Below are 12,884 nucleotides of genomic sequence, written 5' to 3' on the forward strand. Positions count from 1 at the left end.
CATAAATCATACCATAACTGTTGATTAGCTGTTTAATTAGTTACTGTAGCCATAATGTCTGAGACAGGATTTTTAAGGCAGATATTTAAGGGTGTTGGGTCTAATAACAGTACATTAAGGATCCTTTATTTTAGCTTTTGAGGGGAGACAATGGAAGTGTCTTAAGCATCTTTTACTGTCACTATTACTTGCCTCAGAGTGCCCACATTTATTTCTAGTCTTATTTTGCTGGACTAATATTACAAGGTACCAGCTGGATTTTAGCATCAATGCTAAACTCTGTCTCAGCTTTAACCTATAAAAAAAAAACAACCAGTAAAATGTAGTTGCCGTAAAATGCACTGACTGATTGCGATGACATGTGAATCACAGAATGACATTGTTTACATAGAATGATAAGAGCCAATCAGCTGTCTTTCACCGATGAGCCGTGGTGTCAGCTACCTTCATGGCTAACTAATTCAGCAACAGGTAAACTGATGTTAGCTGATAGTTCACTCATCAGTTTGCTTTGCTTTTTCTGCTTAAGTTGGTGCTGCTTCAGCATGTTGAGAAATCCAAAGAGGATTAGCAAACACTCATAATAGTATTCTTTATGAAAAGTGAGGGTAAAACATAGTTTCTTCTCCTTTATTTAAATTTGACCCTTTTTTGGCGTATTTTCTGTTAATATTAATTCTGTTTCTCCACAATGTTGTCACAGACCAGCCCAACCCCTAGGCACTCTATTCTCTGCTGTCTGAAAATGTACTTGATTCCACATTCAGCATGTAATTAGTAATAAGTTCACTAGGCCACAAGCACCTGTGATTCACTTGGAAAGTGGTTGTTGTTCCCTGTCAGTTTATTGTTCTGCTGCAATTAAGGCTTCTATTAAAGATGGAGTGAGTGCTTGTGAGGTATTTCTGGCATAATGTGCATAATCATATGTAATGTGCTTTGTTAAATACAACAAATACAGCCTAAATGAAACCATTAGACAAAGGTGATGAGTAAGCCAGCCCAGAGGCTGCCCTCTAGCCTCTCATAGTGCCGCTGAATGGGTTTGAGAGTCTGGCACAAGCTGGCAGAGAGCTCCACACCAATGCACTCCAAAGGAAAGGGAAACACACATGTATACACACATCACGCTCCATTGTCCTCACACCCTGTGAGCCCCTCTTGCCCCCTGTCACCCACTCTGCTCTGGGGTTACAGCCCATGAATGAAGGGTGAGTCCTGGGAGGATGTGCTGTCTTACTCCCTAGAGTGGACCAGCTCTGGAGCTGACTCGGTGCTTCTGGGAGCTGCCAGGAGCTGCAAAGAGAGATGGATGAGCTGCTGAGGTGACTGCTGAGTGTTGGCTGGTGATGTGTTCGCAGTGATTGATGAGTTAACACAGTGGCCCCTGCTCCACAGGTCAAACCGATGCAACCGTGCAATGAGACCACCATACCATTCTGATAAAGCTACATGTTAAAAGGAAAAGAGGAAGAAACAAGGGACAGACGGTGTGTAAGCTGAGCAGATGTTCTGAAGTGGCTGCGTGGGAGAGAGGAGTCCATCGTCCTCACTTTGTGCTGTAGGAGCTTGATCCACTGGAGGTGTTTCACAGCAGCTCAGTAATCAAGACTGAGGGGTTATTAATGCACTGGTGGGGGTTTAACTGTCTCCAAGGAGCCCTCTTACTGTGGGGCTTTATGTTTGCTTTGCGGAGCTCCAGTCATTGTTCCTGTGCCTCAGAGCTACTGAAAACAGTTCATCCATGAACTGTTTTTATTGATCAATCTCAATCTGCTTCTGATAGATCTGTTTTTAAATCTGTCCTCTTTTTGTAATCAATATATTTTTATGTTTATTTGGCTTGTTTTCTGTTTGTTGCAGAGACCCATTTATGTGTCTTTTGTCAGCAAGTCCATCCTGTGGGATAGAGGACTCTACCATCAAACTGTGAGTGCCCAAATTTTACTTCAAGAAACCAAACGACAGGTTTTATGCATCTCTCTTACTTTCTTCGCTGAGGTTTGTCCATACCCAATATACCCAAATGCATTTCTAATAAAGCAGCACAAGTTTGACTTTCTGTCTTGAAAATGGTGAATGTTTAATCCATCAGTAAGTGCATATTCACTGTAGGGACACTGATGGAACCAAATCCCAATATTCTTGCTTTACCTCCAACAAGTGAAAAGAAAAACACACACTCGTCTTCTTCTCTACCTCTCCCCTTTGCTCAAAAGAGTCTGGGAGTGGATGTGCCACAATTAACAGTGGGGTTGCCATGGGGACAGCAGAGTTGTGTGGGCTGGCTTCCTGTCTTGGCCTCTGGTTAAACAAACAAGTAGAGTCGGCAGACAAAGGCGCTTGCTGGTCCTTACAGCCTCATTTACATCCTCAACTGCCTTCAGCACTTCTGCATTCAGTAAGTTCATCAGGCCTGGCATCGCCCGCTGCCATTCTCCACGTCTGCGCCGCTCCTGCTATATCTAATCAATCACGAGGGCATTGTGATGGTAAAACCGCTCCAGTCGTACAGTGACACAGCCTTTACAACAAGGGTGTCCCTGTCTAAACAGAGAGGCAGTCGACAAGAGGCTGTTGACCCAGCAGTCTGCTTTATATGGGTGTCAGAGCTCCAGAACTGTCACCCAGGACACGAGCCGCAAACAGACAGTGCAGGTCGGGATGCACAGGTGCCCAAACAAGGCAACAAGGCTGCAGAGCCCCAATGTGAAACTCAATATATATGGATTATTGTGGAGTTCAGCTCTGCTTTTAGGGTTTCAGTGACTGACTCTTGGTGGATGCTATCACTGTGAATAGTGCATGAAGTAGACTTTTGCACAAACTTGTACAGTGACCCAAAGTAACTCAGTACCTTTACTCAAAAATAAATATAAGGTACTTGTACTTTCATTTTATGCACTTTATACGGAGGGAAAGTATGGTGCCATTTTGGCCTCTGCAGCTGTAGGGTTGCAGGTTTTTTTTAACATACATACAAAATGAGCAGTGTATGAGCAGTTTCTAAAATATGGTACAGTTTGGGGATTTAATCCACCCAGTACTATGTGAAGTGTAGATACATTTAAAAGCAGTAAAATGCTGCTTCCAATACTAATTCAGAAATATGCGACACTTGCAAACATGTACGCAGGGGCCCAGGCACGTTGTGTGATTCAGGCATGGAGGCTCAATGAGGAAGCCAAGGGCAATGATGAATGAGGCTTTAAGAGGTGGTTCAACACAACTTTAGAGATTCAGAGACCACCCAGCAGAATGTGAAGTACAGGGGAAATTAGCTTTACTTCAACATTCAGATGCTGCTTGCATGAATCTATCATAACAATTAGGGTCACAGGGATCTGCTGGAGCCTATCCCAGCTCTCTTTGGGTGAAAGGCAGAGGTACACCCTGGACAGGTCACCAGTCCATCACAGAAAATATCAGTCATAAAATGTAATAGAACTGATGTGATAGGGGCCAGTCTGCATAATGACTACTTTTCTAACAGTTTCCACATCAATCCACTGTTCATAAGATGTAACTAATGGCTTATTGTTAGTTACAGTACACAGTATTCCAACATTAGATTGCTGTCATGCTGTACTTTGCTGTGTTGTGCTGGGTTGTTTCAGGATATGAGGGCTTCTGCCGGGCCCTCTGGGGCTGCGTGGGCCTGTAAAGCAGAATCATTGTCCCAGTGTTGAAAGTAGAAAGTTGCTCTGAATGCTAAGCTGCATCTGAGCCTGGCTTCTGACACGAGCTGATAATCAGATTTACTCCCCTGAATCTGCCGGACTCCACAATGCGCCCCACTGTCGTCGTCGTCCCCCGCTTCGCCTCTCGCCAACCCACCCTCCCCCACAGCAAAGCTAATTACACCCCGCAGAAACACAAATCTCCATGATTTAAAAAGTCACTCTCTTTCAGGGGTTTAACCTTGTTAGGGCCTAAGCCTGGCTTTCTTGTGCATCAGTTCTGTGAAGAATTCTCTGTTCCTGCAGACACTGGGACATAGACACACTTCTGTCTTTGCTCCTTCTCGTCTGCCTGTCAGAGGGTTCACTCAGAGGCAGTGTAATTAAGTGTGTGTGTGTGTGTGTGTGTGTGTGTTTGTATCACTACGCATGCATGCTTGTGTGTATGTGTTTAGAGGTGAGGGGAGGGGGGGGTGAAGGAGCACACACAACTCTGTCCTCTGCAGGCCATCTGGGACTCTGACTAACTAATAGACTTCCTACATTCATTGAGCAGTGCTACTTGTACATCTCAATCAGGGAGCTGTTGACCACAAACAGGCCTGTAATGACATTAGCCAGTTCTGGCTGTGTGAGGACAGCGTGTGGGTTGCCTGACGCCAGGAGGTCAGCCTGTTTCCTGGGGGCCTGCAGAGGCCCGAAGGAGCCCACACGAGTGTTATGGGAAACTACAGTAATACCTACTGTCACTGCTGGAAAACACTTGCTCTCTGACATCCTACACTAATCTACTTTCCAGTGATTTGTAGTGTAGCAAAGTACTTTTTTTTAATTTAAACGGTAGTTTCAAGCAAATTTGCTACTGACCTCAGTCCCTGCAAATATGAAATTGAAGCTGAATAATTTAAAAACAATGTCCAACATCTGTTATTGGATGCATTTGTGGTATTTCCATTGTATTTACAGTCTGGATATATTTCATTACTTCGAGATTATTAAAACAGATTTGAGAAACAAAAGCATGAAAAGGACATTGGGGGTCAACATTATGTAGAGTAAGTGCTGATCTTTAGTTGTTAAAGGGGTGGATTCCACAGAAACGTGTGTGTGTGTGCGTGTGTGTGTGTGTGTGTGTGTGTGTGTGTTTAACAGACAGACAGCTTTGTCCTGTACTGTTTGTACATTTCCATGTATGGATGCATTAAAAGAGCTTTTGCGTGGGCTGTAATTGCACAGACCTGCATTAACTCTTGTGCCCAGACCTGTTCTGCAGTGTCACGAGTGTGATGACACCAGCTGAGTCTAGCCTCACAAAGCCCTCCTCAGCCTTTTGACGGGCCTGTGTGACAGGTAATGAGGAGGCCGTAGGGGAGGAAGAGGAGCGTGGAGGAGAAAGGCCCCCACATGGTTCTTCTTCTGCCATTTCTACCGCACTTCTCCCTCTTTACATCACAAGAATGCAAATCTTTAAAGCCTCCAGATCTGAGAAAAGGGAATCAGTGGAGATGGTGCAGGGATTTAAAAGCTGATCCTCCCTGTGTGACTCACAGACAGTGACCCCACCTTTCTCCCTCATTTCTCTCCCCTTTCACTCTCTGTCAGCACGTCTCCCTGTTATCATTGTACTCACACAGATGTTGTATTTGTGTTTTTTGTTTGTTTTTATTGTGTGTTAAAAGGGTAAGGAGCCGAACTTCAGATGTTCCTGAAATCCAAGTCAAATAAAAGCCCAGCGTCTGTCATTTATAACAATTGTTTGCTGTGTAAATGCCAGATAGGAACTGAATGACTCGTGGTTTTCATTGGCTGCCGAGCTGCAGCCTCCCGTCACTCCACATTTTCAATATTGACCATCCAGCCTGTTTCTCCCAGGTCCCAGCAGTGTACTGTAAGGAGTTTGATCAGCCTTAAACTAATTTTCTGCCTCCGTTCTTCTCAGGAGAAGTCAGGTTGTGGGTGAAAAAGTGGAAAGCTGGGGTTACTTTGTTTGGTTGAGGAGAGGCGTGATCTACTTTGTTAACACAAGGGGGCAGTGGTGTTACCATGCATCTTTTAAATGCAGCTCATTTCTTAAGGCCATGCAACACAGTTGTTTGTCAGCGTAGGCTTTAATTTGTGTATTTTTATATTCATTAGATTTTAATTGACCTGTTCTCTTTATTTAGCTCCGTCTGTGTCATGTGTTTAAACTTGAATTTCCCCCGGGATCAATAAACCTATCTATTCATCTATCATCTATATATCTATTTTTTTTTTTTTTTTTGCTTATTTACTTCTTTATTTATTGGTTTTATTTATTTTTTCTTTCACTAGGTCTGTTTTTGTTTATTTAAAGGAATAAGAGCATTTGATACAGCGGTATAATTTCAGCTTTAGTTTGCACCTGAGAAATGTTTTCTTTTTCTTCTCTTACAGACTCATGTACATCCAACTCATCGTCCCTCCTTGTGTCCACGGTTCTTGTCTCACATGAAAGCTCGTCCTGAAGACTTCAGACCTCCTTGTTTCCCGAGCTCCAAGTCGGGACCGTGGCCTCCATCTCAGCAGAAAATACAGAATACACACATCCTTGCTGCCCCAAAGACCCACACTCTGGAGGGTGAGGCTTATCAACAAAACACCTGGCACTTTCACACCAATAGAGCCACAACAGGAGGGGGCACTGACTCCTCTGACTCCACAGCTCTGCTCATTAACAATTTTTCTCGCCTTTTCTTCCTTTCCTGAAGCAGTGGAGGTTGAGGCCACCAAGCTCGTCGTTAGCTCTTAATCTCTCTGTGGCTGTGTTTGGTTAAGTGCAAATCTTGCAGGTCCACTCTGGTGAGGAAGTACCCACAGCGCCGCCCTCCTGGTGGTCTTCTGGTGAGAGTGAAAGGCCCAGGGCCAGGAGACCTGCAGCTCCTTTCAGAGCCCAGCCTCAGATGTGAAGGCATTTTTTCCACCGCACACCTCAGTTCCACAGCAGGGCACTTCTTTCAGCATGCTGGGGTGTGTGCGTGAGTGTGTGTGTACAGCAGAAGAGGGGGGCATTACTAATTATTCTGCCATATGGTGGTCGACTCCCTCACAATCGTCCTTAACCCCGCTCCCTGAAGAAACGTGCTGCGCCTAACGCCATGGCCTTGCGCTCTGACACATGTCATTCATATGCACATCAGCACACACACAAGCCCCAGTTCATGTACACTTGTGTGCGTGTGTGTCTAACAGATGGGAATGGCAGGGCATTGTAAGAGGAGGCAGTGCAGAAATGTGGTCTCTTTATCCCCCTGTGCTGACTCCTCTTGGCGGCAGACCCCCAGGAAACAAGAGCAGATTGTCTGACACCCTCCACCTCCCACCTCCAAACGCACACACACACCCTCACAGTAGTCAACAAAAAAATAGGAGGAGAGAGAGAAAGGAAGGGGTGTGCAAAGGCAAGGGGGGAGAATGGAGAAGACGAAAGGGAAGTGGGTGGGGCTGGATGGAGTTGATGTTTGTGGACGAGAATATCAGAGAGGAGCTGTTCAAAAGAAGAAAGAGATTAGGTGTTTGGCAGTAAATGAGAAAGATGCTGTGCTTCAGTAATGGGCTTGGGTTGACATAGACCTTTTGATGTAAAAACTGTTTTAAATTAAATAGGTTTTAGGTTTTGGATTGCTGGTCAGTCAAAACATGCAATTTTAAGAAATCTTCTTCTGGGCTAAGAATTAATTTCCAAACATTTAAATAATTATCTGGAAAACAATGAAGAGATTCATCAGTGAGGAAAATAAGTTATTATTGGAATTCCAGTGATCATAAAAATATCCCATTATTTTATTTAAGATGTATGATGGTGACCTACATCCACCTGACAACTGAAATATATTTTCTATATAAATATCTTTGTATAAATAGACAACCTGCAGTGAACATCATTTTAAAAACTTACCTGTTGAGCTCATGTAGTTTTTACAGCCTAATTTTATACTGGGGGAAGCCACGTACACGCTGCCCAAATTATCACAACCTGCTCGAAAATATTTTAGTCACAAGAGAAAATCAAAAAATGAGCCAGAAGAACCCAACCTGGCAACACTCCACGTGACATTCCTCAAACACTTGTTGCCAAAAAATGTGTTGTTAGGACACCTGTGCATCTTGTGATAATGTGTGCATACGTACGCCGTTGCCTTCAGGTCTGATTACTATTGTGAATATTGTGTTGGGAAACAGGCAGCTGCTCCAGTGGGGTGATTTCTCAGTGCCTTTGTTAGCAGGCCGACCCACCCAGCAGGGAAACAAGTGTTTGCTCCAGCACTGAGGAAAGTGGGAACGAAAATGTCACAAGCAGACTTGTGAAATGACCCACACAGTGTTGACCATTCAGAAAGAGAAATGGCTTTCAGTCTAAAACCAGGATCTGTTCTCAGACCGATCTAGCCAAACCCCTAAACCCCTAAACCCCCTATCTAAAGTTTTGGAAAAGCATTTTAAATGAAAGACTGCATATCTTCATGGAAATGGTTTTGTGTTTTTTACAGGATTCGTCCAGTTCAACCCAGACAGAAGACAATGTGGTGTGCAGAAAGGCCTGATCGCAGGAAGGCGCTGTGCTGCTTTTGTTCCCTGTCATCCACTTCCAGCAACACCGCCATCATCCACCGTGAATTCACCGCCATCATCCACCGTGAATTCACCGCCTCCCCACCAAAACACCCTTCATCCCGACTCTGGAGGACAACAAAGTCGACCGTGCACTGTGGGAGCATCTTCCTACAGCCCTCATCCAGCCTCAGAGGAAACACATGAGTTCCAGAAGGAGGAGAGAGCGCCCCCACTTGATGTGTTGTCCATCACACAATCTACAGAGCCGGGCTCCAAACTGGATCTTAGGCCTTCTGGAACAGGGGACTCAGAGTCACTGTCCTCTACGGTGTCATACAGGTCTCTCTCGGATTTAAGTCGTCCATGTTCGAGCCTCTTCAGCCGGAGCACTGACCTCGCCAGTGGCAGGAGCAGTTCCCTGCCGGGTAAAGGTTGCACTGCAAAAAGCTGTGGCCTCCTTCATATGTACATTAGGGCTGAAAGAATCATCATTTTAATTACTTTACTGATTATTTGTTCAAAATAAAATGCTAAATAAATTTAGCTCATATATTTCAGAAAGAGCAGAGAAAATGAGCAGATCGTTACATTTGAGAACCCACACATATTGTTGGGAACATAATATATTTGACATTTTGGCTTCACTTAAATGACTTAAACCAGTAAAGGGACTGTCAAAATAGTAGTTTACTGTTTGTGTTCAATAATCAGCTGACATAATCCTTTTACTCTTTACTCTAAAGTTATTCATCAAGGAGGGTGGATGTAAAAAGTGTAAAATCACACATCATCGTAGTGATATAGCAGTTGCAAATCTGGCCCTAGAAATGTGTGATTTTTAGGATTTAGGTTTAAGTTCTTTCTTAATTACCCTCTTAAAATTACCCTCTAATATTCTTTTCTTGTTTTTCGGCAGATATAGACTCAGATGCAGAGAGCAGCGCTTGTTTCTCCCCCTTATCTCCTTCCCCAGTGATGGAGTTAGCTCAGGCTTCTCCTGCATCAGGATCAAATCCTCATCAATCCACCACAAAAACCACCAACCCTCTGTTCCTCAAGCCACTCTGTGGTCAAACCAAACCCCTCTCTCCTCGCCCACCTTCAAGTATCCCTCCACATTCAGATAAACCTATGAGCAGTAATGAAAGCACCAAAGCAGCAGAGAATGACCACCAAGATTCATCCATCGATCCTGGTCTCAACCCGCCCCCGGACTCTGATCATGGCCTTGTTACACTGACTTTCCCCTCCACTACCTGGTCTTCTTGTCCAAGTTCTCAGAGGACCACGCCCCGATCGAGGTCAGGAGTGAAGCTAACCCGTTCTCTAGTGAGTCGGCTGGAGTCTCATCGCTGGCCTGTCCTGCCTCCCATCTCCCCTGTCAGAGGTGAGATATGAGCTGGCCTCATATGGAGCGTTCACAGCCTCCTCCCTGCCCACCGCTGGCTGGACACCCCTCCTTAGACAAAGAAACCAGGCCAGACAGAGAAACCAAAGCCTGCTTCCATACTGAGGCGTTAAGATGCTCTTGCCCCTATCAACACATTGTGAAAACATTGCTGTCAACCTGTTTTTCCCACCTCCTCCCACCACATAATAAATAACACAGAAAGCTTTTCTTTTTTCTCTAAATCAAGAATAGAAAAGAGGGCTTTTGATGAAAAGCTGGTACCGTTTGATTCCCTGTTCAAAGGCATGAGGCCCCAACAATAGAAATCAGGGTCCCTGCCTCGTGTGCCATGCCTCTCAGCCTCGGCTCCCCCGTGCTGAAGCTATTCTCTGTGCTCTGAGAGGGAGGTGTGTAGCCGATGGTCATAAATCCACACTGACCACCACTCGCTGACGGCAGAACACTGAGGCGGACGGCTACAATAGAATACCTCTGCGGCTTTCCTGCGGCCGCTAATTTACCGTTCCCAATGGGGATAAAGGACGGGGCCACTGACATCTGACTCCTCCAGGAACTTTATGAAAGAAAGCAAACAATGTGGAAATTGTGTAGGGATTTTCTCTTTTCTATCAGAGACATCTACTGTTCTCTGTGTGTTGCTGTATGGCGGGGGGCCCATGCTGTATCGGAGCACGCTGTTCTCTTCACGGCCGACACAGAGCGAGTGTCACTGGTTCATTTATTTCTCTGCAGATGGAGGCAGCTCATGCTCAATGTGGCCTCTGAGGGAACAGGGATAAATCTGGTTTATTCCAACTTGGATCTTATTTTTGTGGTTTAGGGCATGAATTTATCAGTTATAGTAACAGTCTTCTCTCCAAAGTAGTTGCTGAGATCTGCAAACATGGCAACAAAAACACAGGGAAGTCCAGTGGGGCACAGCACACAACCAGTTCCTGTAGTGCAGACCTTCACATTTGTTAAATATTTTGTGTGTCTCAATATTCAGATGCCCGTGTTTATATGGTTTTCGCCTTTTCAGGAGATCCCTTCTTAGAGTCATTTCATTTAAAGTGATTGGAAATAAATTCCAGTAAAGATTTAGGAATCTCAGTTCCCATGGAAGAGACTCACATGATTTACACAGCTTACACAGCTGAAGCTGCATTATAGCTTCAAATTAAATCTTTGTTCCTCACATTTTGCTGCAAAACTGCTGAAAACATGTGAAACCACACAAACCTGTGTAATTGTGACTTATACATACAGTATATATGGCTGCAAAGGATGATGGGAGTCTCCTCATCCCGCTCAGCCCTTTTTGACCTCCAGCATGATTTTCTCAGATCCCTCACAACCCACAGGGCGACCCTGAGCTGACCTGTTTTGAGCAACATCTCCAAAGTGTAACTGTCCCCGACAATGAAACGGGGCACTGGCCTGGCCCGGCCTCTCCACTTGGGTCCTTTCAGCCCGCCAGTGCGATCAGGAAAAGAGGACCATGGCCACACAGAGGAGGCCTTGTCTGCCTCTGACTCTGTCGTATCAAACTCGGTGACACCGCACTGCCACCCTTAACCTCCCTGAAAAACTCATCCTGACTCAGTACAGCCCTCGTCGGCTGAGAATGACAGCTGAGTTGACAGCAGCAATATGCTCTGAAGTGTCAAGTCAAGTCCCTCCATTGTCTCTGTGAGTAGAGCACCAAGCTGCTCAAGGGCACAATAGTGCAGTGGTGTTCACATACTTGACTGTGCGAGGGTGGCTGCATGTGTACATTTATACCCGTTCGGCAGACACGAAGGAGCTGAGTTTGCCTTTTCCTTTTAGAGCCTCTGTATATATTATCCTTTTGTCTGGGCCAAGCTGTTCTGCATTTCTAATGTGAGAAAAGCCTCGACAAGCCTCTTTCAGGGCGACGACAAAACACACCACCCGGTGAAACTGTTTCACTCACTAATCCTCTGATTTCTAAACTAGGCAGAGTGAAACAGTTTGGTTTTGATGCTTTGAGAGGAGAAAAGTAATTTGTGATTAGCCTGACAGTTTTTGCCCTTCCTTTGAGTGAGGTCTGTGCTAGTTGGGGATTTAGGGCAGAGTTTCTTGCTCCGTGTATATTGACAGCGAGACTCTTTAGCCCCGAGGCCCAGCTGTAACTCAGCCCTTCATAGCTCACCTGAAGGCTTCACTCCTGGAGGTCCTGGGGTTGTTTTGGGAGGTGTCCACTTGTCAGAGTGTGAAAGCTGGAAGAGACAGGCTTTAACTAAGCCCACAACAACATCCAGCTGAGATTTATAATCTGATAAAGCCACATCAGAAAATGTCCTCCAGGAGCTTTTCCATTAGCTGCCAGCTTCTGTGGTATTCTCTGTTTATTTACATCTCATTAGTTGTCAGTCAGAACTGCATCCCTGACATTTACTGGATCACAACAAGTGGATAAATTATCATTTTGTATATTTAGAAATAAGAAAATAATGATGCGTTTAAATGACATTCTTCATGTTGGGGTCACCAGATCTAATTGTGCCCTGACTCTAGGTGCATTGTTAGCTAACAAACAAATATGAAAGTGATACCAATCTACAGTCTAATCCTTGTTAGTTAATAGTAGCATAAATTACAGATGATGAATATTGAATTAAAAAAAAGATCAAAATTACCCTTTAACAAGTTAGTCTATTATCCTGGGATAGATCATCCTAAGAGAAGCTTTCATCAATTGCCCCCTTTGCTGTGTGCTCATTCATTTGGATTATTCAAGCACCTCTGTGTCGCATCCTGTTATTTTCTAATGCAACAACCCACATGGACCATTACAGTTGTATCTGAACCTCATCATCACTGTGATCATCATAACATGATACACCTACTCTGTGCTGTTTCAGGACACTCTGGCACTGCAGCATCGCACTCCTCTGAGCTCAGCTGCAGTCAGTCTCATGTATTTGATGAACTGGAGGCCATCGCCCCTCGATCGGCTTCCGGTTTGTCTCTGAACCAGGCATCAGACTCATCAGCCTGCTCTTTACCTGACACAGGTAAATCCACCCATCATTCACCTAAAACACCTGAGACTAGCAATTATCATGTACAACTTTCTACATCAGCCTCAGTTGTACTTTGTACATAGCAAATGTTTGCTAAACTAAGATGGAGAACGTGCTAAATATTATAGGTGTCCTGAAATGGCATGTTTTTGCCAACCAACACCTATAATGTTTTATTTACTTATTATTAAA

General features: G+C 44.6%; 1 protein-coding gene across 3 annotated transcripts in view; it reads left to right on the top strand.

The window, feature by feature from the left end:
* Nucleotides 1-12,884, top strand: part of LOC113142419 (uncharacterized) — a 42,935-nt gene that overhangs the window by 2,274 nt on the left and 27,777 nt on the right. For all 3 annotated transcript variants that reach the window (XM_026327435.1, XM_026327436.1, XM_026327437.1), the window contains exons 2-6: nt 1,864-1,929; nt 6,096-6,279; nt 8,189-8,677; nt 9,169-9,639; nt 12,531-12,683. In XM_026327435.1, coding sequence (XP_026183220.1) covers nt 1,864-1,929; nt 6,096-6,279; nt 8,189-8,677; nt 9,169-9,639; nt 12,531-12,683 — 1,363 coding nt within the window. The remainder of the gene's footprint in view (nt 1-1,863; nt 1,930-6,095; nt 6,280-8,188; nt 8,678-9,168; nt 9,640-12,530; nt 12,684-12,884) is intronic.

This window comes from Mastacembelus armatus, chromosome 23, assembly GCF_900324485.2.
Source record: "Mastacembelus armatus chromosome 23, fMasArm1.2, whole genome shotgun sequence".
NCBI classification, from domain to species: Eukaryota; Metazoa; Chordata; class Actinopteri; order Synbranchiformes; family Mastacembelidae; genus Mastacembelus; species Mastacembelus armatus.